At 42.4% G+C, this 24,531-nt stretch overlaps 2 protein-coding genes and 1 long non-coding RNA gene across 8 annotated transcripts in view; 2 read left to right on the top strand and 1 right to left on the bottom strand.

Moving 5' to 3' along the window:
- Window positions 1-805: 805 nt before the first annotated feature.
- On the bottom strand, window positions 806-23,223 carry LOC135425892 (uncharacterized). Of its 2 annotated transcripts, XR_010435791.1 has the most exons (5): window positions 23,026-23,223; window positions 20,905-22,565; window positions 20,654-20,729; window positions 4,034-4,145; window positions 806-969 (listed from the first exon to the last, which is right to left on the bottom strand). It is a non-coding gene; the product is annotated as an uncharacterized LOC135425892 (long non-coding RNA). The 2 variants fall into 2 exon arrangements; XR_010435790.1 differs by having other exon boundaries at window positions 20,905-23,223.
- Window positions 853-15,002, top strand: PDPN (podoplanin). 4 transcript variants are annotated; one of them, XM_064678640.1, is made up of 6 exons: window positions 853-978; window positions 11,591-11,676; window positions 12,063-12,195; window positions 12,688-12,723; window positions 13,102-13,213; window positions 13,771-15,002. In XM_064678640.1, the coding sequence occupies exons 1-6, from the start codon at window positions 909-911 to the stop codon at window positions 13,775-13,777; spliced, it is 444 nt and encodes a 147-aa protein (XP_064534710.1). In that variant the 5' UTR covers window positions 853-908; the 3' UTR covers window positions 13,778-15,002. The 4 variants fall into 4 exon arrangements, with proteins under 4 accessions (XP_064534710.1, XP_064534711.1, XP_064534712.1 ...); XM_064678641.1 differs by having other exon boundaries at window positions 13,102-13,207; XM_064678642.1 differs by having other exon boundaries at window positions 12,102-12,195.
- Window positions 23,224-24,045: 822 nt separating the features above from the next.
- PRDM2 (PR/SET domain 2) overlaps window positions 24,046-24,531 on the top strand; it is a 63,505-nt gene continuing 63,019 nt past the window's right edge. Inside the window, exon 1 of one of the 2 annotated variants that reach the window (XM_064678638.1) lies at window positions 24,046-24,120. The gene's annotated coding sequence lies outside the window, so the exon portion shown is untranslated. The remainder of the gene's footprint in view (window positions 24,121-24,531) is intronic. The other variant, XM_064678637.1, reaches the window with a different exon arrangement.

Here is a 24,531-nt window from a genome sequence, read left to right on the forward strand (position 1 = left end):
CCTGTCTTACAGATGTTGGTGCCATCCAGCCTTGCACACCTGCCCTGCAAGGCTGATTCCCACAAACATGGACGAGGAAAAACTAATGAGTCTTGCACAGACTCATTGTAGGGCTGTACTGCTAATAATAATACATATTAAAAGGAAAAATCCTCTCTCTGAAGAGTGATATCAGCACTCTGAGACCAGCAAGCCTGTGGGCAGAGAGAAATGGTCGAGCACAGCCAGGGTGTCACTTGAGGACACGAGCTCAGAGCCTCAGACACACAGGAAAACTCAGACACTATTTACTGCAGAATTAAATAGCCTGTCCTAAAACTGTTTCAGTGTCCCTAAATGCACATTCAGTACCACACTTGCTTAGAAAAACATGGGGGCTCACTCAGAAATGAAAAAACCATCAGTTCACCGCTGGAAATAACAAGAAAAACGTCCTTAGTGTTGTTCCTTAAAGTATTTTTTAAAGACAGTTTGCAGAAGGGAGGGAGCACCTCGCTCTGCCTAAATTCCCTTTCCCCACTTTGCTAAATAAAAGTCTTGTGAAAGCCACAACAGCTCCTGTAACTTTAAACCTGGGCTGAGATCATAATTTTGGTGCTGACCAAACAGCGTGGGGAGGGCGGGCCTGGCTGCTCGGCCAGGACCACCTTGGGCTGCTCCCACCCCTGGGCTAAAGAAAATAACTCCAACTCCACTCAGTTTTCTCTAACTGTACAGTTATCAGCTGGGAAAGCCTTCCCCCTCCACGATACAGCAGCAAAAGGAATATTTGGAATACCAAAGTGTTTTCTCTGCAGTGATTTCATTTTGGGATCTCAGTTCTCCGCTGCCTCTAAATAAAAATTAATCCGAGTTTGGATCCATCTGGTCTGGGGATTAGGAAAAGCGACTCTCCAAGCAGAGCAAAGATGTTTATGAAAGTTCCATTCTTCATCCTCGTCCTAGGGAGTGTGCCCTTGGCAGCACTTGCTGAAGAAGGTAAGGAGAAACTTTGGTTACAATGATTTCCAGCCGTTTCCTGCACTTCAGCGGTTTCTGTGCTCGCTCCCAGGTTATGGAGCTGCTCTGTCCTGTTTGTGAAACTTCCTTTGGAATTCTCAAACTCCAGCTGTAATGCAGGAGTTTTCAGATGGGCTGAGTTAGGCTCTCTTAGGAAAGAATTTTCTGTGTGTCTGCAGGGGAGGGAGAAGGTACAGGCAGGGGAGGCATTCCAGCCCCAGCCCTTGGAAATGAGTCCCCCTGTGACACACACAGTGCAGAGTGCAAGCAATGGATTAGTTTAATTGGCATTTAGGTGCTGTAACTCTACCAAAGTAACTTATAAATATTTCCATTCAGGAGTTTAACTTATGAGCTTAAAGACATTACAGCCACTTAGGATTTGAGCCCTACACAGGGCTTTGCTAAGCCTGACTTAGCCATAAGCAATGTATTCCAACTAAAACAGGGAGAGTTATTACCTATTTAAAAAGTGTTATGTACCTGCTTAGAAAAGATTAATTTGGCAAATTATTTCTTTTGAATTTTATAAAAAAGACACACTTTTAGGTAAAAGAGACATTTTCTTACAGCTAAAGGGGAAGAGTCTGATTTATTATCAATAAATCAGAATTACCCTGACCAGTACTTGATTCCAGGAATATCACTTTGAAATTCAGACTTTCTGTGCAGTGTTTGACTCCTGATGAATGAATTGGCCACCAGGCAACGTGAAGTGCCTCTGCCATTGCCATGGAACACATTCCCAGTACCAGTGCTCTAAATACATCAACCTGAAACTCAGCCCATCAGTCTTCCAAAGCATAACTAGACTTGTCAGACTTGGATTTGGGGACCCAAACTGAAAAAAAAAAAAAGACCTGATTTTGGCCTGATAGTACTCAGTACCATTCTGCTGGATAGAATGGAGCTATATCACTATATACAGCATGTGTGGGTGTTGACTTGAAACTTCTAATGGAGTATGTCAGAACAGGAGGCTGAAAGTTTGGAGCTGTGCTTCAGAATTTCACAGGAAATCTAAAATCAGCACATATTAGGCAAGACACAAAAATTGTTTTCTAGGAAATTGGGGGAAATTCTGAGAATTGTTTAAGGACAGCTACCTTATCCTTAACAAGCATCACTATTAAATGTACCAAAGTTTAAAGCCATTGGAAATGAGGCAAAGCCACCACTATTTTACAGAAGTACCTTAAGCAGTTTCTAAGATACCAGAATTATGGGTAAAAAAGGTGTTTCATCTCCAGGCTTTTGGGGAATTTTTAAGCATATCTTCTCTCAACTCTGAGAGAAGGAGTCCAGCAATGATCAGGCTGAAACCCTACTAGTCAGAAAGAAAAATAGAGTATTTGCTGCTTGCAAGATCCCACCTGTGCTTTATAACCAGCACTGAACTCCACAGCTGGATCTGGAACATGGTTTACTGCATTTAAGACTTTTGGGGTGTTTAGGTTTTATGACTTTTTCTTCACATGGAGCCAGTCATGCAGGACAACTTCCAAAGGATACACCTGGGGAATGGACTCCAGAGGTAAAATAAGAGAGTACTGAGTATTTAATATGTATTACTGGTGTTTACTGACGACCATCAGCAATTATGTGTTAGAACAGACTGGAGGTGACAATGCCACCTTCACAGTCTGTGCCAGGCTGACAGGGGGAGGGAGAATGTCTGACCTGAATAGTCCCTGGGGGAGTGGGGATATCCAGATATCTGAAACTCTGGGGTGACAGTGTGGCTTTAGGGTTTTAGGGGAAAAAAGTCTCCTTATCAGATTCTGATACTTCTTAACCCAATGAGGCCATAAATAAATCTGCAGCTTCCCTTTTCTTGCAACTGGGCACTCCAGGTTATGGACTGAGACTGACTCAAGAAAAGCAGCTTTGTTTCAATTAGGAAGTGTATTACCAATTTCCAAAAGGATTATTATTATTATTATTGAATGATTAGCAGGTACATTTTTGCCTTTCTGTGATGGTTTCAGCATATAAAAACTCAGGCAAGGGTTTGGATCAGACCAAATGAGTAGAAATGGAAGTTGGCCTCCACCAGCATCCAAACCAGTGCTTTTCAGAGGCATTTCTTAATTCCAAACCCTCTCCTGTGGTGAAAATATCGTTGCAGAGATGGAGATTACTGCAGTGGCTGTCACATAACATGAACAAAAATTAATGTGATTGTTGACAAGATAGCACATGTCACTTGAGCTGTATCAACTGTCCACGTGCCTGATGTTACCTAGAGGCAAACACCAGATTATATCTCCTTATGCAAGTCAGGTTTATCCCAGATCATGTAACATTTGGTTTGGACTGAAAGTAAGCACATTGACAGGATAATTTGGATAACAAGTGTTTATATGAAACATTTTGAGTCCATTTTCCAGAAGAAAGGAAATTGAAGTTTACAGTCAGCCCTGAAAGACTAAAAAGTTTTCTATGTTTTTCAGAATCATAAAAAATAGAATTGACAAAATCACCAGAAAAGTTTTCTTTTAGAAGTGTCTTGATTTACCCAAACTGTTGCTGTTTCAGTGGCAAAACTATAATAAAGTCAGGCACCTCTAAACTCTCCTGAAAATCAAATTCTGTAACTGCTGGCTATAAACAAAATGTACAACCAAGAGGAACAGTCACATTTGACTCAAAAGGGAGCCAGTTTTCTACTAAATAAGCACCACAAAACCTTTCCCCCTGCATCATGAATGATGAGTGCTCTCACATGTGTCCCATATATGCCTCTTCATGATATAAATCTAACTCTACATGTCCAATACCCAAAACAATTATCACAAAAAAGGGGAAAATCATCTTGCTGAATCACTATTAGTAGGTCTGCAAATCAGTGGGTCTGGATTTTGCAGTGTCTTTGTGGAAGACCAGCAGAGAACAGACAAACTTTGCTTTCTCCTCTCTGCTGGGCAAGCAGAGGTTTGCCCATCTGTATTCCAACAGTTAATTTTTGAATCTGTAACTTTACAAACAAGGAAAACAGTCATATTTAAAGGCTTACAAGTGGACCTTTCATTACCTCAGGCTGCACAGTAAAATCTGGGAACAGAGAGGCCAGATCCTCCACTGCTGTTGTTCAGCAGTTCCCACTGAATCCGTGCACATACCCCAGACCCAGGACTGTAAATCATCTGGGGAGAAAAAAAAAAGGCAGTTAAAAACCTAGAGAGCATTTTACTAGACAATAAAAGGCAGTGAAGGAAGGCTGTTGGGCTCCAACAGAAGCAGGCAGTGTTTCTCCATGTGTCACTTGAGGCGAGCCACACGTGGACCACAGAAATGCCTCCTTCCTGCTGCTGGGGCAGATGGGCTGTCTCAGTGGCACCTTTGTTTTGTTGGTTTGTTTGTTTTTTGTCTGGATGTGGTCAGGGACCGCAGGATGGAAGGCAAATGCTGCCAGGTCCTGCCCCTCCCTGCATCCCAGCCCCCTGCTGCAGCCTCTCAAGGAGCCCCCCTGCTTCGTGTGTCCCCTCAGTGGGGATCAACCCCCCAGGAGAGCACAAACTGCTGCACAGCAGTTCAGAACAAGATGTGGGATTTGGGAGTGGAGGTGTGCTGGGATGTTCTAAAGAGAAACAAATGAGGAAAAATAAGAGACAAAAGCATTATTGATTTCCAACTCCCTGCCTCAGAAGCTTGGCCAAAGGCTCTCCAAGGACAGAGGAGCTGATGCTGAGCACATCCTCGTGTTGCTTTATGACTTCCTCATGTTTTTTCCATCTTTGTTGATTACAAACACTACAACATCCAGCACAAATTGGATCAGAATAATCCTTTGTGAGGGAATAATTCAGCTGTTACACCATTTTCAGGCAAACATGTGGTCTCTTAGGAGGGCTTAAGTAGTGTAGGAGATACTGCTAAATCTGTAAAGGGGACACACTTCACTCCAAATGGACATTAAAATGGTTTTATGACTATGAAACACATCCAAATATTAGCTAGTACATGATTAATGTAGGATAAAAGTCAGACTGAACATATTTGAATGGATCTTGCTTGCTGCATGGCAATAAAATGAGGTAGCCAAAAATCACTCTGTGAACAAAATTAGCACCTAAGAGTCTCCAGTTCAGTGTTTGGTGGGAGTATTTCAAACAAATAAGTTAAGGAACATGCAAAAGATCCTGCTGGCAGATACAAGGGGTTAGTAACCTTCAACAAGGTAGCTGTGAAAGGGCACATGGTTGTAGCCTCAGAGTTCTGGGGAAGAAGTGATTCAGGGAAAAGATTAGTTTATTACTGTATTAGAGGTCATTTCTTAATTCCTCTCATCTGCATTTACACATCCCAGTATTTGCACACAGATATTTGCTTTCTGCTGCACATGTGGAAAATCTGCTGCTCCCTGACACAAAGTTTGGTACTTTCCTCCTTATGTTGGCTGAAATGCTCCTTTTTAGTCAGCCCTGCAGCGACAGCTCTGGAATCCTGCCCCTGCCAGAAAGGTGCAGCAGATACTCACACCTTGACCACAACTCCAACCTCGTTGTCCCAATCAAACCCTCAGAGAAAACAATTAAACTATGAGTAAAATTGCCAAGGAGCACAGGGCAGCAAACATCAATAACAACATGGTTTTATCCCACACTCATGGGATAGCAAGTGTGAGGTCAGTGTGCTGAGCAGACAGGAAAGCAGAGGTTAACACAGCAACATTCTTAAAAGCACAAATTTGGAATATTCATCTCTAGTCCTGCAAGGAATATTTTAAAGGAATGTCCCATAATGGAGTTAGTCCCTTCCTAATGCCCACAGCTCTGTGGCTGATCTTACCATGCCTAAGACAAGGCTTACAGAGGTTCCACATTTTCCCCTGGTGGTTTTGTTTCCAAGCCCTTGAAGAGCAGCTACTTCTCTATATCTGCCCAGTTCAAGTCTATTTTGCTTTGCTTTTCTGTCAGTAGAGCACTGTAACATCCAGAGGACATGTGATTTACTTGAGGAGCAGCCCAGTGGTTCTTTGCCACTTGGCACTGTCGGTTTAAAGCCTGGCTTTGTTCCTCTGGCTGAGCCAGCCCCAGCAATAAAACCCATCTGGAGCAGGGTGTGGTGACCAAAGGAAATGTTTCTGACAATTCAGCAAAGCATTGTCATCAGGAGCTGCAGGGAATACCTGAACAAACTCAGTCATGCTCTAAATAAGGCTGAGCTAAATCCTGCCTTGTGCTTCATGACCAGTTTTCAACTGGCAGACTCTTTCCAAAATTCCTGGGATTTTGTCATCCAGCTTCCTTTGTTATATAAAGCAAACTGTCAGTCTTTGCATAAGGAAACTGCAGAAAGCACTCCAGGATTTAGACAGTACATACTTTCTCCTGAACAACAGAGTCTAGACACAAACACACACCAGGGGATTTCTTATGGGATGAGACATTACTCCAACTTCCAGAAAAAATTAACAGAGAAAGAAAAGGCCCCAAACAGGCCAAGGACACAAAGCTCTCAGGATACTGCAGATATAGTTTTGCAGGATACAGATGAGGTACAAATGAGAATTTCAGTTCTCACTAACAAACTTCCCTGCCTTTCTAAAGTCTGCAAATTTTAACTGTCCAAAGGTTCAAACATCAAAAGACAAATCCCAGAATCCACTATGTTATATTCTTCTTCTATGTTATATTCTTCCACTATGTTATATTCTTCTTATATTCTTCTTATAATCTCATATTTTCAAAGTCAAAAAGATTTTGTAGCCTGGATCTGGTGCTGTTGAAGCATTTCACAACAAAAGAGACACCTGTATGCTTTTTCCCCCAAATATCCAAAAATAGAAAAATAATGGAAAACTATTTTCAGACAAAATTCAACTGATTAGGTAGATTTTGGATTCTGGAATACACTTAAATGGAGGATGAAGCCAAGTAACAAAAAAAAAACCCAAAAAACCAACAAAAAAAATCAATTTGAAAATTACAGAGCTGCTGTATTTAAAAGGCAGATTCCTTACAAATCACATATTTTTGTTAAACCTTCACCACCAGGAATAAAAGTTTTCACTGAACTACTACTGAACTAATTCCAGTAATGAGACACAGCCTAAGACTCAGTTTGCCCACAATCAAATTAAGGTCTCTGAGTGAAGAATGCTCCCTCAGAACGGGAATTCCTGTATCAGGACATAAATGCTGAGTCAGATACAGCCCAAACAGGATGGATAACACACAAATCCATTCCCAGCCCTTCAAACAACACCTCTTGGGCTGTAACAGCTCCGGAAGCAGATCCTGAAAGCCCTCAGCCAGCTCCAGATGTTTGCTCAGTTCATCTCCAGCAGGAGAGGGACACATCCCAAGTGACCCATCCTGCTAAATCCTTTCCCTTGCTTTTCTGGAGCAACATCCTCCAAAGTACCTATTTAGCCCAGCTGGATGGGATAAAACATGATGTTGATAAGACACAGATAAAAATAAACTTGAATTTTAAGATCAGAGCTTTTGTTTGACAGTTAACCTGCTAGTTTCCTTTTTTAGCTGTTACAAATAACTGGAGCTGGTTTCCTTTTTTATGAGAACCACAAGGCAATGAGCAAAAGATTATTTCAGTTCTTGCCAGAGGGAATCCTTTAAGGTTTGCCATTTTTATCTCCTGGTCTCTTATCAGAGATGGAAACTCATTCTATTTGGAGGGCCTCCTATTCCAAGGACTAAGCTAAACTACAGGCTTACAACTGCCTTTGCCCACCAGTGTTTGGGTTTATTCAGGTTTACACCAGGAGAGAAACAAGATCCTACAACACTTTTCATCTTCAGAAGTATCTTTGTTGGTTTTGGAGATCCCTGAAAGAAATGCTAATGAACAACAGTTTTCCAGCTCCCTCTCCTTTCCAACACAACCGCCGTGCTTTGAGAGCCTCCCGGAGAGGTTCTCCCAGGGAACTGTCACTCCGGGCACGTAAGGAGTGAGCTCATCTTCCCCTAAGTGGGTCAGGGGATGCTTAAGCACTGGAGGGTTTCAAAGCACTATTAAACTTTTAGAGACAGCAAATTTTCTCCTGGTGTGCAGCCTGAGAGCAGCTGGGGGCTTTGAACTGAAAGGCTCCCAGCTGGAACTCTGGCAGGAAGGGGTGCAGTGATTAATTCACAGGCACAGCAGCTCAGAGCTGCAAACAGAGGAGGCCCTGGTGCTCCTTGGAGACAACCCCAGCACTGTGAGGCAATGTTTTTATTTACAACCTCCTCGAAGATAATATTAGGAACACATGCAGAAGCCCTGCTTAACCCTGACTCTTGCTACAGTTGGCCCACATCAGATGGAACCAAGGACTGACAGGAGCACCCCCCCCTTTACATCCCCTTTGCATTCCCTTTGATGTCAGTGGTGCAGGGCTCCTACTGGGAACGGGGAAAGAAGCTTCAAGTCCAATAGTTTCTCTCCATTTTATTTAAATATTTAACTTCTGTATGACTTTCCCTGACAAAGCTGTCCAATATCCAATTTTTCTTCCTACCTGTGCACTACACTGATAACAAATTCCCTCCCAGCCTTTCTTTGGGCAATAACTCAGCAGTGTCTGTTTAACCACCACCCAGCCACCTCCACTGTCCACCCAAAACGAACCTGGAAAGACTCCAGGGATTATTCTCCAGCAAATCCAGGACCTCAGCTTGAAAACAGTGTTATACAGGTGGGATAGGACTGGGTCAAGCCCTTCAGAATGGCAGAAATCAGTTTGATGTGAGCTGGGGCAGTTCAGAGGAGCCACATTCCAGTTTCCCTTTCCAGGTAAGGGAAGGCAGCACTGCCAAGGATGACCCAAATCTCAGGGGAGCTGAGTTACCTTCTCCGAGTATTTATCTTTCCCCACAGACTGTGAAGGAAGATAAGGGCAAGCAGCCACTTTATTTAGGTGCCTTTATTAAGAACCTAAAATTAGGCAAGATTAATCTGGGCCACCTCCTTTAGCCAGTCACTGAGAGGGCAAAGGCACTGAAATAGGTTTCCTACACGTCACTCACGGCCACGAACCTCAAGAAGTACCACCCCAAGACTAATTATTTTATATTTCCTTGGGACAGTCACTGTTTCTGTCCACCTTTGCTGTGTGACACTGTTTGCTGCCTTCAGTGTCAGGCAGTTTTTCAGGGCCATGCCAGCAGCATAAGCAGCTTCTCCCAATAAGCTGCTTGTTGTTAACGTGCAAAATATATTTCACTTTCTGCTGGGGGATTTTCCTCTGGTAATTGGTTTTCTCCATCTGTGCTTATTTTTCAACTAGCGAATAAAGGATGTTTTTTTCACTTCTGACTGGGATTACAAGGTAAACTGATCCACACACAGTTCACATTGGTGAGTTCTACTGCTATTTTTCCCTTAAACTTAGCATTTACATGGCCAATATTTTACATCCACCATTACACTCTAAAGTCATTACTTTATAAGCAAAAAATAAGTATTATAAGTAGTGTTATATCTTAAATCACACTGATATTTAGAAAGTGTCTAAATATACAACTAAAAGTCAAGCCCCTTTTGTGCTTCCTCAACAATACATGGGGTATTTCAATAAAAAATGACCAAAACATTATTTTTGCCATTTTTAACTTGGAACTCTGATTTACCCTGGCTTGTTCTAGTCTTGCTGTGGATTTTTGGTGATTTTTGGGACCCTGACTGGCTTAATTAGCCTCTATATTAGGCCTCATGTTGGCATCACATGAATATACTTTCTTTTTCTGCTACTGCCCAAAGCACTCCCTGCACACCCTTTTGGCTCTGAGATAGAAAGTGTATCTGTGTGCAGGCTTCTAAAGGTACAAAAATATAAAATTCTGTTTACCTGAGTAAACATGGAATTAGAAATCTAAGTTTAGTTCAGTGTTTGGTCTCTTGGCAATGGGACAAAGCTCTCAGTCTTACATTGGTGGAGATGGATAAAAATTTTCTAGTTTGGTTCAGAAAACAGTTTTGGGAGCAAAGGAAAAATATTTGCAGGTTTCCAGTAGAATTCAAATGAGAGTTTTGAGCAAAACCAGATTTTTTTTCTCAATCTCAACTCATTCATCCTTTAAGCTGCCAGTGCATTTTTTTACTGATTTCAAAATTAAATACTGGCTTTTTTTTAATGTGAAATAACATTTTTATTTTAAAAGGGGCAGTTACAAATGAACAAAAGTGAAATGGAACTCACAGTTAGAGAACAATCATTTACGAGTGATATCTGCACAGCTGATCCAAAGTGATTCTATGGTTTTTTTTCAGTTTTTACTGATATCAAGCAAAATGCCCATTCTTACTCATTTCAGTCACAGAACAAAAGCTGTTTTCTTGCCTCTATATCACACACAGCACAGGTAGGGTGCACTTAGGAGTAGTAAATTCTTTTATAAGAAGTATTTGGACCTAGTCAAACAATTCAGATATAGTCTAACTTCATATGCAGAGGAGATGGGAATATTTTGAAGTGACTGCGTAAAAAGTGAAATTAGTAGAAACAGTGTTAATTTAACAAAACCAAACAGGTTGTGAGCATTTCTCTTCCATAAAATATTCCAGTGGGACAGTAATTCTCAGCTTTAAAAAGATCTCCTGTGAATAGCTGTCCTTCTTTTGGTCTGATTGCTGAGATAAACAGAAGTTTGATGCAAAAAAAGCTTTTTTTTGCCTGGAGATATTATCAGCTCTTTGCCTAATTTTCAGCCCTGGTGTCTGGAATCAGCAGGACCCTCATTCCCAGGCAGCAGCAGGACAGGCCCCCTCACCTGGCTTTGGAATCCCAAACCCCCAAGAGGTCTCCCCCTACATTAACATCCTTCTCTGCATCCTCACAGGTTTATGAATCAGCAAGAAACTTAAGCAAATAACACTTATGTTCCCAACAGATTCTTGATAGTGCCAGTTGTCTTCACAGGGCCATGTTTTTTGTGTTCTACCTCGTTCCAGCTTGTTTTGTCTCTGAATGAAGTCTGGCTGTATTTGTAAATAAACAGCATTATGTGGGCCAAAAGGGAAATGTCCACTGCACCAAAGAGCACAGATGACGCAGAGGTCTACAGTAAAAAAGGAAGACCTTACATTGTTGCCTAAAAGAAAATCAAATTATGGCAGCTAAGCATTTGCAACACTGGAAAAACCTCAGGACAGATTTGTGTAGGAATATTTTCAAACTATAGCTACACCCATAAACATTGATGACAGTTCTAAAAATAAAGGTTGCAGCTGAGACTGAGCTGAAAGCTGGGAGGAAGCTCTTATTATTTTAGAAAATGGAAGATGTTTGAAGTAATTTATCCCAGTGCATAAGCTGGAAATCTGGAGGCATCACATCCACTCTGGGGGGAGAGGGAACCTTTCCATAAAAAAAGAAATAATTTGTTGGACAAAATGTTCATAACCAATATGTTTTAAGGTTTTGCCAGGGTTAAATGATGGTACTTAAGCTCTTTGTCCTACTGCTTTGGGCAAGAGTAAAGCAGAATTCATATTTATTCCAAATAATTTCACAAACCAAAGTGCACAGGGGCAGGGACACAGAACAGTGCACAGAGCTCGTGTTTAACAAAGTTTTCATGTCAAAGTAGCCAGAACAGGTGACTAAAAAGTAAAATCCTGACTCGTTTTCTCCAATTTTATTCAGCAAGCTCAGTTCTAGAAGGAGAAGAAAGTGCAACGATTGATTTCAGAGACAGAAATGACACGGAGTTTGAAGCCCTGCCAACCCTGGTGAGTAGGAAATGCCAAGTAAAGGTTCCTTGCTGTTACCTGCCTGTTCACTGCCTCTTCCAGCTCAGTGTCTCTCACTCAGCTTCAGTGAAACCAAACTGACAAACCACTCTAAAAAAAACCGCCAAAAGACTGAAAAAAGGCAGGGCTGCAATATTCTGCAGTCTCCTCTTGCAGTCCTGCTGAGAGGTGTAGAAAAGCCTCCAGCTGGGAAAATCAATCAGCTCATTTGGTTTGTTTTGGTCACTGTACACAAAGATGATGGGTGACAGCTAAAAAAGCACCCACGAGATGGGGATGAGCAGGGAATTTAAATGCTACCTTCATACATGTAGACTGAGTGTACTGAGGTTTTCTTTTCCCTCTTTTCCCCCCAATTCTTGTAGTTGCCCACCAGACTACACAATGTAACAAATCTCTTGCAGTTTGGACACCTGATGACCACAGAAAGTGCTTTTGTCCCGGATGGAGACAGTGACAATTCTACTGGTTATGGAGTTAACACAGAGAGTGTTGATGGTAAAAAACCTCTTCATTTCTGTTTTTCTACATCAAAGTTCTACTGCCATCTACTAAATATTATCTGGAAAATTCCAATACCAACTTTAAGGTGTTCTCTTTATAAATAGACACAGAATAGTTCAGCAAATACACTCAGAGCAAGGTGAAATTTTATCAGCATATGCCAGTCTCAGAAATTAAAATCTGATTTCTGTCTTAATCATAATTATTTTATACCAGGTATAAACACCTTATTGATCTTAATGTGATCACACAAGTTGCACTAGTATATATCAGATAAATCAGTCCCCTAGGTTTTAATTTCTATTACTTAGGAGTTTTTTGTATTCACTCTCCCAGACTTTTAATTTGCTCCCTTCCTATCAAAAGGACAACCTCAAACCATTGTGACATAGTTGATAAAAGTTTTCCTGCATATAGCATTACAAATTGAACTGAAAAACTCTGTACCAAGCAGAGTGAGTAATTATTGTCCTTCTGGTTTTACAGGTGAAGCAAGCGGGGAACCAGAGAAAACTGAAAAAGGTATTAAACAGAAGATTTGCTTCAAAAGACAAGGGGCAACAAAACTGCCAGGGAATCCCCTTCCAGCAGCCACTGGCTGTGCCCAATGTGTCCCTGAACTGCCTCCCCTGGTTCACCTGATCACTGTCTCCATGTCCACACCCTCATGGAGCTCTCCAGCCCAAGGGCATATTTTCAGGGTGCTGCATTTCCCAAACCTCCAGCCCAAAGGCACATTTTCAGGCTGCTGAACTTCCCAAACCTACTTGAGAACTCCCAAGACAGAAGGGAATTTCCCTGAGGAGTGGGATGCAGCAGAACAGCATCGGTGCTGTATCAGTCCCTCTTACCAATGGTCTCCCTGAGAAACACACTGACATTCCCAACTTCCTCTTTCAGGTGGCCTGGAAACAATTGCACTGGTTGGAATAATCATTGGAATCGTGGTTGCAGTTGGAATCCTTGCAGGAATAGTGATTGCTGTTGTAAGGAAGATGTCAGGCAGGTACTCGTAAGTAAATTGCTAATCAGGCTTTTCCACAAGCCCCATCCTCTGAGCAGGGTCACAGCAATCACCTGGGAAATGTCTGCTGGTCCTATTTTGACTAAACAATCTATTTTGATGTTACACATTGCATCAAAATCAGCAAGAGCTGCATCACAATGTGGGGGGTCTAAACCCACAGAAATCAGAAAAAAATTGCCAGATATTGTTATAATATCAAGTGCATGGGGTTTGGAATCACTCTCCTGCACAGAGGTAAAATTATCTAGGAGTTATGAGAGGACCAAATCCTACAAGTACTGGAAAGCAGCTGAAGATTGGGAATGATCTCTGCCTTATTCTTTGGTGCCATGCAAATCTGAAGTTCTTTACAAACTGCAAAGGACTAAGAAAACCCCAGGACATTTAAACAGATCCTGTGCACCAGAATCAGGAGAAAGGAAAACAGGAACTGGGAAGAGAAATAAAGTGGTGATAGGAAAGACAGAGAGGGAGGAAAAGAGAGCAGGTATCTAACATTTGGGTTAAGGATGAGCAATAAATGTCTGCTTGTTGTTTTCCAGGCCCTGAAAACAGTTGAAACAAGCAGCCATGTCATTCTATGCCAGAAAATACAAGTGCTTCTTATTTTATAAGAACTAAAGACTATTCCTGCATTTGTGTGAGAAGATGATCCATGGAAAATAAAGCATTGCAGATCTATGGGGATCCCACACAGCTCTAAGGACCACCCCCACTCTCCCTGATTCCAGAGTATGGAACATTCCATAGCATTTCTACCATCCAGGATTTTACCAGAAGAAAAAAGATCTTGCAGTAAGAAAAAACCCTGCAGCAAACAGATGTACACCTGAAATGTGATTTACAGGTAATATATGCTTGGTTTTCAAATGCAACCAAAGATTATGACACATTACATTTTATGGATTTCTTTAAAAAAACCCATATCCAGAACATATTCAGAATCTTTTAAGTGTTTTTGACTGGTTAAGTGCTTGTGGCATGTTCATCTACCACGTGATGTATCAAAAAGGAGGAATTAGCTTCAGAGAGAACCAGTTATTTACAAATTAAATATCCAAAAAATACAGGATATTGGAAGCTAAAATTTTTCCACTATTGATACAGATTTTCTGCTCATGATACTTATGTTATTCTGTGGCAAAATAGGGTAGGCCTGGCTGGAACTGACCTACCAACTGCAAGCTTGCTCTGCTGACTATTGCATCAGGAATTTCCTGCCTTCTCTTCTTGCAGAGACATGCAGGGATTGAAATAAACATCCTGAATTAAGGGGTGCTTGGAAAATACCCACTTTTGATGGGTCACTTTAACCAGTTACTCAGCAGCTTTAGAGCTGACACGTAGAAGCTTTTGAACCAGTGTATACAAAGTTTTCTTTCCGAGTGTCTCGTTTTCTAAGTGTTGGTTTGTTTGACAACGTGTGCAGCACCAGGTCAGAATGTGGCACTGAGGTATAATGCAGCTTTTCTGTGGCATTTTTAGTGCAGCAGGACCTGAATGCACAGAGCTCAGAGCAAAGGCTTTGCATGTCCAGTGGCTGCAGTGCATCAGATTTTCTAAATCAGTGTTTGGTGTAAAAATCACGATAATCATGAGGTCGATGATTGCTGAACGTGTCAACCTCTCTGTATTTGCTTTTCTGTTTCTTTTGTGTGCCATGAACTATCATATCAATCCAAGCTTTGGAAATAAAAATCATAATATAAATTGTCCTACTTTACAATAATTATTCTTTGTTTTCTTTAAAAAAATTAAAATATTTTAAACTTCCTTCAATTTTCCTGACTTATTTTGCTACTTGTCTTATCAGTGCAATGCCCACAATCAATTCATTTGACATTGCTAAATGAAACTATAATTCAAAGCTAAACATATGAGAAAAAGTAATTCAGGAGTGTTTAGTTAGTTTTTGAGTTGATGTAGGGAAGCAGTCAGTCTGTGACCATAAGCTTTATCTTCATGTAAAGTCATATGGAAGCAGGAAGATTAAAGCTTCTTCTTGTGGCAAAAGAATAGTAATTTCTGTTAGTTTGGATTTAACAATTTCTTGTCTGTACTGGAAACTGTCCCATAAGATGCATTGATGCCTTCCCAAATGCTTGGCATATGGAATTATGAATTATTCACCCATTGTAGGGAATAGCACAGATGTCACTGGTTTCTTCTGCAGCAGCTCAGTCCCTGCTAACTTGCAAATACCACAAAATCAGAAAAACATTCTTATGCCAGCTCTGAATTTTGGTTTAGCCTGAAGGAATAAGAGAAATGTGTGGCACTGGAGCAGACAACCCTTGTGGGCAGTTCTGAGTTTTCCTGGATCATGGACAGAACACCAGCTGAAATTCTGCTCAAGGACACTTTGCTTTGCTCCCACACCAGAATCTCTCACTAAAAGCCATTTTAACTTCATATACCAGCTACCTAAATTTTCTGGGCTTAACTGTGCCTTTATAGTCCACCCTCTAGTTTAAGGGAAGTTTTATTAATCTTAGGTAAAAATCAACCCCTAACCAAGCAGCCCATGCTCCTCTGAAACATTAGCTGTGGGCTTCCAGCCCTGGAGACTGAGTGTGAAATGTTGGGCTGGGCTAAATCTGAACCTGCAAAAACGTGGCAGCAATTCCCTTCTGATGATCAGCTGGAGTGCAGGACACTCAGGATATGGTAGAGGAAGCAAGGGTGCTGAAAAATCAGAAGACATCTATTATTCTGAAAACTTGAAGAAACAGCAACTGCTGCTACAATGACACATTTGATATTCTGATGATTCATACACCTTGCTGCCTGGAAATCTCGAGTGTAGAACATTCCAGTCAGCTTCAAGCAAACCTCAAGAAACCATGGCTTGGTCATTACAATCTTGTCCATATTTGCTTTGTATCTATATGTTACTGAATCTTTAATTTAATTAATCTGTAATTCCATGATACAAATGTCCTGGAAATGCAGACTAAAAATCCACACAGAGCTCTGTGTTTCATATGAAACTCCTGCAGTGTTCTGGGACTTGCCTCAAAATCCAGCTAGTTTAGGACTTCAAACGTAGATTGAACACAACCTATGTGGTTTTTGGTAGAATTTCTGTGGAAGGTGGGATCTTTTCTGCTTTGTGAGAAGTCAGACAGCACATTGTCCCAGGGCAAAATCTTCTGTGAGCTGAAATGAGTGATCAGCTGCAGAATCAAGGCCCAAGGTCAGGAGGCTTCCTATGCATGAGAACACATGAGGAAACAGCAGCTCCATACTTTGACCAGCTGGCCAAGTTTGACTTTTATTCACAGGGAACAACACTCAATAAATCAACACTTGCTTTTAACTTCAAGTCCTCACTCCTGATCACATTCATTCCTTTACAGTTACTAACAATAATGTTCCCTTTTGCAGCTTGGCTTTGAGTCATGAATGTGGCTCTCCCAAACAGACAAGCAGGCACCAGGCTTCCTGTGAGAGTGCCAGATGTCACTAAAAAATATCATAAACAGAGCTGTCCCCTTGCATTTGTGTCTGTGGGGAAGATACACAGCAGTGATAACTATGAAAGCAAGCTGAGCCATCGATATTTATAATAGTTCTGGACATCGATACAGCAATTCTTACATGAGTTCATTTCAGGCATGTTTTTACTGTAAGAACAGAAAATGTTCAGAAGAATGAATTCAATAAAACCAATGATAATTAAGTTTGCACTGGAAGAATTATGGAGATCAACTTACTCCTATAAATTTAAGAAGTGTTCATTTATAGTTAAACACCAATTAAAACATGCAGCTCACTATTTTAGGAGCACTGCAGAATACCATTGCAAATATTTTAACCACATCTTATTTCATTAAAAAATAAGTACAACCTGCACATTAACACCTCTGTCAGGGTTTCAAACTCAAATGTACTGAAGTATCATTCACATGAGAATGGCAAGTTCTGCCTTGATACTCAGATTAAGTGACTTGCTAAGGGTTATAACAGAGGTAAGGGAAAAGCCACCAACCCAGGAATCTTTAAACATTAAAGCATTAGTCCTGTCACAGCTTCTGACTAGTTCAAATGAAGGGGTGTTCAGCATCTTTTATGGTAACATCATCCTTAATATTATTTAGTATAAGACAGGAACAAAGGACACACAGCAAAAAAGCAACTTATTGAGTGCACAAAGCCCCTCAGGTCACAAATATGCTCGGGTTGCTTTGGATGAAGAACCATTCCAGCTAAAAACAATTTCTGCTCCACCAGCCTAAGTTTTGCAGTGTAGATGTTACTGAACCACTGCAATTTAAAACTTAAATCATAACTGGCCTACACCACATCTGAAGACATTGTTATACCTGTTTATACTCCACCAGATGAGGTATCAGAATATCCCTACCCATCCTTTTGCAGACAGCTTTTTTAAGCTCAAAGATGAATCCCACTGAAATTCCCAGCATTTTGTTTTGTTTGACAACTTCTGATGGATGCAGAAGGTAACAGGGGATCTGCAACTTGACACCAGGTGCCAAAAGCAGGAGGCTGAATTAGTGCTTTGTCCATTTTTTTACAGCTGCAGCGTGGAGGCATTTATGTATAAATAAACTGAGCATCTCACTGGCCATGTGTCTTTGTCCAGGCCTTGTGGATTTAGGCTTCAGACCAAACCCACAGGTCCCCCTGCTCTGCAACAAACAGTTGAACTCCAACACAAAGATCCCCATTCAATCATGGAGTTTGTTCAGCTCCAGGCTGGAGAAGTCAGATTTTCAGACTCTGGTAAATGTTAAACTGGCAAATGTCTCAGCAGGCAAGGAGAGCTGCACATTCCAGGCATATCCAAAGCTGGGCTCTGGTTCCAGAAAGCAGCTGGCAGGAATGATTGATTCTGGCGAGTTCAAAACCAAACAGTGCCATCCAGGAAACAAAAAAAAAAGGAAATGGAAGAAGGAGAAATAGAGAACTGCAACACATTGTCTTCACTAAAATTTCATTTCATTCACGTTTCCAGACTGAGCTAAAATTGAACAATGGATTTGCCAACCTGGGGGGCTACTTCAGGTGTTAACCAACATCAGTGTTCAGATAAACTTGGGGAAGAAATTCTTACAAATGTTACAACCTTATCTTCCAGTAGAAAAGGCAGTAAAAATGACACATAAGAGTGATGCTGATGCAACACAGCAACAATTCCACCAACATCCAGGGAAAAATAGAAGCTCCCTCTGTTTTTCAAGGGGGAAAAAGGTAGAAAGAATCAGTTCTATTCTTTGGAGAACCCCTCTTACTTCTTCCTCCAGTGCAGAACATGAAGCTATTGATGCTTTAAGAATATAGATTCGTCTCTATTCCATAAGCCCTTTAACTAATTTTTCCTGATGGTAATAACTTCACAGCAATACTGACCAGCAAAAATGACTGGCAACTGAGTTATTTAATAAGTCATTGACTTATTTAAACACTTCCTCCAGAGTGACTAAACATTTTCTAACAAGGCAATTTTAAATGTAGTGGTGTTTGTCTTAGGAAATTAGTACTGTATGTCTCATTTGAGCTGGGAAGCAACTCCATTTCCTGCTTTTATGAAGCATGTTAATCCTCAAATAACACATTCCTTTGAGTCCTGTGGATATTCTGCCTCATGACATTTGATTCATCCTATGCAGGAAACAGGGAAGGAATTAGCAGGTTCAGCAGGTGTGCTCAGGGGAAGAGAGAGAGGAATGTCAGCTCTTCCTCATTTCCTATCTGCTGGAGGAAGAAACCCCAGAGGAGTTGAATAAGCAGCAATAACTGAGCATAGTGGAGGAAATAGCAGCTTCCTCCTTGAAGGAATGTCCTCTCCTGTACCAGGCACTGAGGCATTTTGCTGAGAAATAACTGTCAGTGTTTCCCTGCCTAGACCCCTACAAACTGTTTAGAGAAAGAGAATTGAGAAAAGTCCACTTTTCACAACTCACACAGAGCTTTAGAAAGTAGTGGTACAAGAGATTCTGACCTAAAAGCCAGCCCTTAAAGGCAAGTTGTATATAAAAAAATAATGCAGCAAAGGCTGCCTGTTAAAAAGTAGTGAAAGAATTTACTTGGTATAAGTTGCTGCATAAAGTTTCCTCTGTGATCCAGACCTGGAATTACCCTGGACCAACTACTCCTGGTACTAAGATCTGTCTCTTTGTAAGAGACAAAATATTAATGAGATTATGAAAGCATAGATTACTATTAATCACCTCTCACAGGGAGGCAAACTCTGCCATCTGTTCATTTAAACCTGGAATTGCCGAAGTTAAGAAATGTTTAACTCATGATTATGAAGTTACTCCTTGAAAACAGTTTCCCTGATGAGTTCTTCTACCTCATTTTGTCAGGATTAATAATTAGCTTACTAACACAATAAACATGCTTGATTGAGTGGAAAGTAGCAACAGAAGGATCTGAGAAGGTAAAGCATGTCTGCATTTCATGGAGAAAACTGAGCAAGGGCCACAAGAATGACTTGAGATTTCATACACCTGGCAAGAAGGGATGTATAAAGAATGTACAAGCAGACTATTAAAATTAAAGACTCCTCACTGCAGGCTGATGCAGATGAACAATGACTGCTCTCTCAGTAAGCTGTACCCGAGCCCCAGCTAGTGGTGGGATTTACTGATGGCATTTTTACAGCAAAAAGGAACATGTTCAGAACAGAGAAGCTTCAGATTATTGTGTATTATCTCGTAGCCATCGAGCCTGGTTTTATTTGTAAAATGCTTCCAACAAAGCTAAAGTTACATGTTGGTTGCTCATAGTGTGCCTACACCATCCACAGAGCACCTCAGTGGTTTTGATTGATCCAGCAGCTGGGAGCTGGAAGCAGGAATGCAGACAATGGATGCTGCCTCCATTCTCAGGGCTGTTCCATCCTCTGAGCCAGCTTGTCACCACACAAGTGGTAGATAACCAAAACAAGGGTTGAACACTATTCTTACCTGCTTTTCCTTCCATGGAGTACTGCCAACATCTTCTCTCAATATAAATATTAAGTATATTTAAGTATATTTCTTGATTAATTCCACTAAGAAACTCATGGCCATCCATGTCCTGGGGTGAGTCCTGTGGATCAGTTTACAGAGGCAGTCCCAAAACACCTGCTGTAGTTTGAAATGGAGGCTGACCAATGTAATTGATAAACTTAAATTTAAATGGACCTTATCTTTATCCCTTTACCACCGTTGGTGTAATTGGCACAGATGAATCTTAGCTAATTAGTGTGAGTAGTACTCTGGAAATGACTGTTAAATCCATCTTAGTGCAGCTGCCTCATCCCTGGAAGTGTTCAAGGCTGGGTTGGATGGGGCTTGGAGCAACCTGGGCTAGTGGGAGGTGTCCCTGCCCATGGCAGGGGTGGAATCAGATGGGCTCCCAGGTCCCTTCCAACCCAACCCATTCCAGGATTCTGTGAGGTCCCACATAACTTACCTGCTGGACTGCAGACCTCAGCAGCTGCCACCTTCTGGAGAGGGCAATGTTCAGCCTTGGCCAGAAGTAAAATGCTCTGTGAAATGGAGAAAACCAAGTGTCAGGTTCCACAGGCTGGGAGCAAGAGGCAGTGAATTGACTTCACTGATATAACACCACCCCCCTGCCCCATCAGATATCCTGGGGATCCTTTTGCATATGGGAATTGTGGGAAAGCCACTTGGAAATATCTAACACTAACCAGGTATTACCTGTGATCAGTTCCATAAAGTGGCCTGAAAAGGGACCTCTCCAGAGCAGAAAAGCAGCACTTGTGGTTCAGCAACTTGTGGTTGTATATTTGTACAATATAACAGGTGAGCAACCAACACAGACTAGAGTGACAAGCAAACCATGAGACATTTGAGTAGTGTAAAAGGTTGGACGTTGGTTTATTCTGTGAAAAATTAGATTTCTATAATGAAACCTGCTCCTGGTGCAAAAGTGAGCCAGGCTGTAGAAAGCAGAAATAAAAATAAGGACTGTGGTGGACCTGGAGGTTGGAAAGGTTCACCTAAACCAGCAGGGAAGGAGCAGGAATACTTAACAACTGAGTTTTAAGAGTCTCATTCCCCAGGACATTTCAAGCACAACCTCCCAAAATATCTTAGCAGTTCAGTCAATTCATCTACCAAAAATACACTTATAGAAAAAGATGGTAATATTACTTAAACTCAGAGCTATTAATAACCAGTAACCCAAGCAGTTCAACTGTATCAGTTTTTCCCAGGGACATTATTAGTGAGAGCCATAACAGGCAGCACATTGTCTCCTGTGTTTGTAGGGACAACTAGAACAGCACAGAAAGTTGTGATAAAAGAGACCTTGTCCCAGTTAACAAGAGAAGAACTGGCCCTACTGGTATCACTGGAGTCCAGCTAGTTTCAATGCTGCTTTAGACCCTCTGATAAGAAAAATCTTTTCTAGAACTATTTTTTCCTGCCATGGCTCACTAAGATTTCCACACACAAGAAGTTCCTTTTCTCTCTCTCTTTTAAGTCACCCTGAATATATATATTCAGTCACACATTCAAGATTTACAAAAGAGCTTTTGCTAGTATTTGTTTCTTCTGTGTGCTGGTATCATGTTATCATGTCCCTGTGTGCTTGCACACACCCAGGGAACCTGAAGAGCTAATTCATCATTTTGGAGAGCACAATAGCAGCAATACTGATATTTTCAGAATACCACAAATGAACGGTTCAGAACTTCAATCACCTAAAGATTTGTAGGCTTCTCTGACCACCAGAAAGTGTAAATTGCAAGTGCAAGTCCCCTGGAACACCACCAGATGGTAGATATTCTCAATGTAAAGGCAGGGAAAAAAAGATGACTTGTACACACAAGTAGAGAAAAGTTATAATTTCTGTTATTTATGATACTTCTGGGAAACTTTATATATAATCCTGAAGGTAGAAAGGTTTATACTTTAGCTAATAGGGTATGTAGTTTGTTCTATGTTTTCAACTTCCCTGTTACACAGGCTCTAACATCTAAAATGGAAGACTTCATTTTTTTTTTAAATACAACATCAAAACTTAGAGGTGTAATTACTTTAGCTTAATTATAAACCTTAATGTTAATACGAGTAAATTAGAATTCATTTAAGCTAATAAGTTAAATTAGTTTAAACATATTTGAGATTTTCTTACTACTAAAATTATAGGTTTCAGAACTGATTATGGTGTATCTAAAACAACATTTTTTAATATAAGTGCATCCTGAGTGTTCCGGTGGGAACATCAGTGTGTTCATCAGAGTTATTTCTCAGTCTGCTGTTGCTTACCAGAGTTAAGCATCACTACAGAGGTGTTCAAATCCACTGTATTAATGTCTTCCATTTTCCACAGGTTTAAGTCAGCATGTTTTCCTCTGGGAAAATGGCAAATTCTTAATAATTCCAGGTCAAATATAGTCCTACCCCATGAGGATTACATCTCTGATTGCATTAAGAATAGAGTATTCAGGTGAGGTAGAAATTAAGGGGAGAGAGACTGCAATACAAATACAGACATCTGCCAGGAGGTGATTATGGATATTTTTTTTACCTCTCAGGTACTTGCTTAGAAATTAGTGAGGAAAATTTGGTTTAGATGGGACAGGACAATGTATGTGGAGCATAAAAGGGCCCCAGCCCAGGCCCCTCAGGGGGTGTGAGGGTCAGTCCCCACATCACTTCAGTGACTCAAATAATTTGCCCTCAGCCACTTTGGTTTTTTTTTAGTTTTCAGTCACACACAAGAAAACCACCGAGCTGCTGAGCTGCTTTAGTATGAGAAGGCAAAAAACAGACAAAAAAACCCCAGAAATAAAAGCAATAGGGAAAGTGAACCTGCTCTCCTCGTTGTCTGGGAGATGGTGATGGCTGGGGCAGGAGGGAACTGGGCAGGGCCCAGGGGGGGATGCTGGGGGTGAAGAGGATGAAGGGGGTGAAAGGGATAAAGGAGGTGGATGGGATGAAGAGGATGAGGGAGGTGAAGGGGGTGTAATGGATGAAGGAGGTGAAGGGGATGCAGGGTGTGCTGGGGGTTAAGGGGATGGAAGGGGGTGAATGAGATGAAGAGGATGTTGGGGCTGAAGGGGGTGTTGGGGATGGAAGGGATGGAGGGGGCATGGGAGGTGAAGGGAATGGAAGGGGGTGAAGGGAATGAAGGTGGTGTTGGGAATGAAGGGGGTGAAGGGAATGAAGGTGGTGTTGGGAATGAAGGGGTTGAAGGGGCTGAAGGGGGTGTTGGAGATGATGGGGATGTTGGGCATGAAAGCGATGAAGGGGGTGTTGGGGATGAAGGGGGTACTGCGGGTGAAGGGAATGGAAGGAGGTGAAGGTGATGAAGGGGGTGTTGGGGATGAAAGGGATGCTGAGGGTGAAGGGGATGCTGAAGGTGAAGAGACTGAAGAAGATGAAGGGGGCGTGGGGGATGAAGGAGATCCTGAGGATGAAGAGGAGGAAGGAGCTGTTGGGGATGAAGGGGGTGTTGGGAATGAAGGGGATGAAGGGGATGCCAAAGGTGAAGGGGATGCTGAGGATGAAGAAGATGAAGAGGATGAAAGGAATGCTGAGGATGAAGAAGATGAAGAGGATGAGGGGGATGAAGAGCATGAAGGGAGTGTTGGAGATGAAGGCGATGCTGACGGTGAAGAGGATGAAGAAGATGAAGAGGACGAAGGGGATGCAGAGGATGAAGGGGACGAAGGGGACGAAGGGGATGCAGAGGACGAAGGGGATGCAGAGGACGAAGGGGATGAAGAGGACGAAGGGGATGCAGAGGACGAAGGCGATGAAGAGGATGAAGGGGTGTCGGGGGGGTCCCGCGCCGGGACCTGCCCGCGGCCTCCCCCCAACGTCACTTCCGAGGCTGGAGACAAAATGGCGCCCGGACGGTGCCGGCGCTGAGGCCGCTCCGCGCCGCTCCCGGCGGGGCCGCAGGTGAGCGGGAGGCGGCGGCGGGACCCGCCGGGGCTGAGGCGGGCCGGGCCGCGCCGGGCCGGGCCGACGGGCGGGGGCAGAGCCGGGGGCGCGGCCCGGAGCGGCCCCGGCAGAACCGCCCGCCCCGGGGGTCCGCAGGGAGGTGGCGGCCGGGGCGAGGCAGCGCGGCAGGTGCGGGGAGCGGTGCGGGACCTGTGCCCGGAGGGAGCGCCCTGGGGAGCGAGAGGAGGGCGGGGGATGGCGGGAGAGGCCGCTCGGGTGAAGATGCTCCGTCCCCTTGGCGGCTCTTTCAGCGTTTTTGCGCTGCCGACGCTGGCTCGGAGGTGTCGCTCCAGCCCGATGCTGAGGGAGCTGTGCTCTGCCAAACACTTCCTAACGCACCGGCTCCAAAAGTTCCGGCGCTTCACGGGC

The sequence above is a fragment of the Pseudopipra pipra genome, chromosome 22 (genome assembly GCF_036250125.1).
Source record: "Pseudopipra pipra isolate bDixPip1 chromosome 22, bDixPip1.hap1, whole genome shotgun sequence".
Taxonomy (NCBI): domain Eukaryota; kingdom Metazoa; phylum Chordata; class Aves; order Passeriformes; family Pipridae; genus Pseudopipra; species Pseudopipra pipra.

Excerpts from the sequence above, each read along its gene's own strand:
- PDPN (XM_064678640.1), top strand. The coding sequence starts at position 909 with ATGTTTATGAAAGTTCCATTCTTCATCCTCGTCCTAGGGAGTGTGCCC. Across the intron at positions 979-11,590 it reads GGCAGCACTTGCTGAAGAAG|CAAGCTCAGTTCTAGAAGGA; the intron begins GTAAGGAGAAAC and ends AATTTTATTCAG. Across the intron at positions 12,724-13,101 it reads ACCAGAGAAAACTGAAAAAG|GTGGCCTGGAAACAATTGCA; the intron begins GTATTAAACAGA and ends TTCCTCTTTCAG.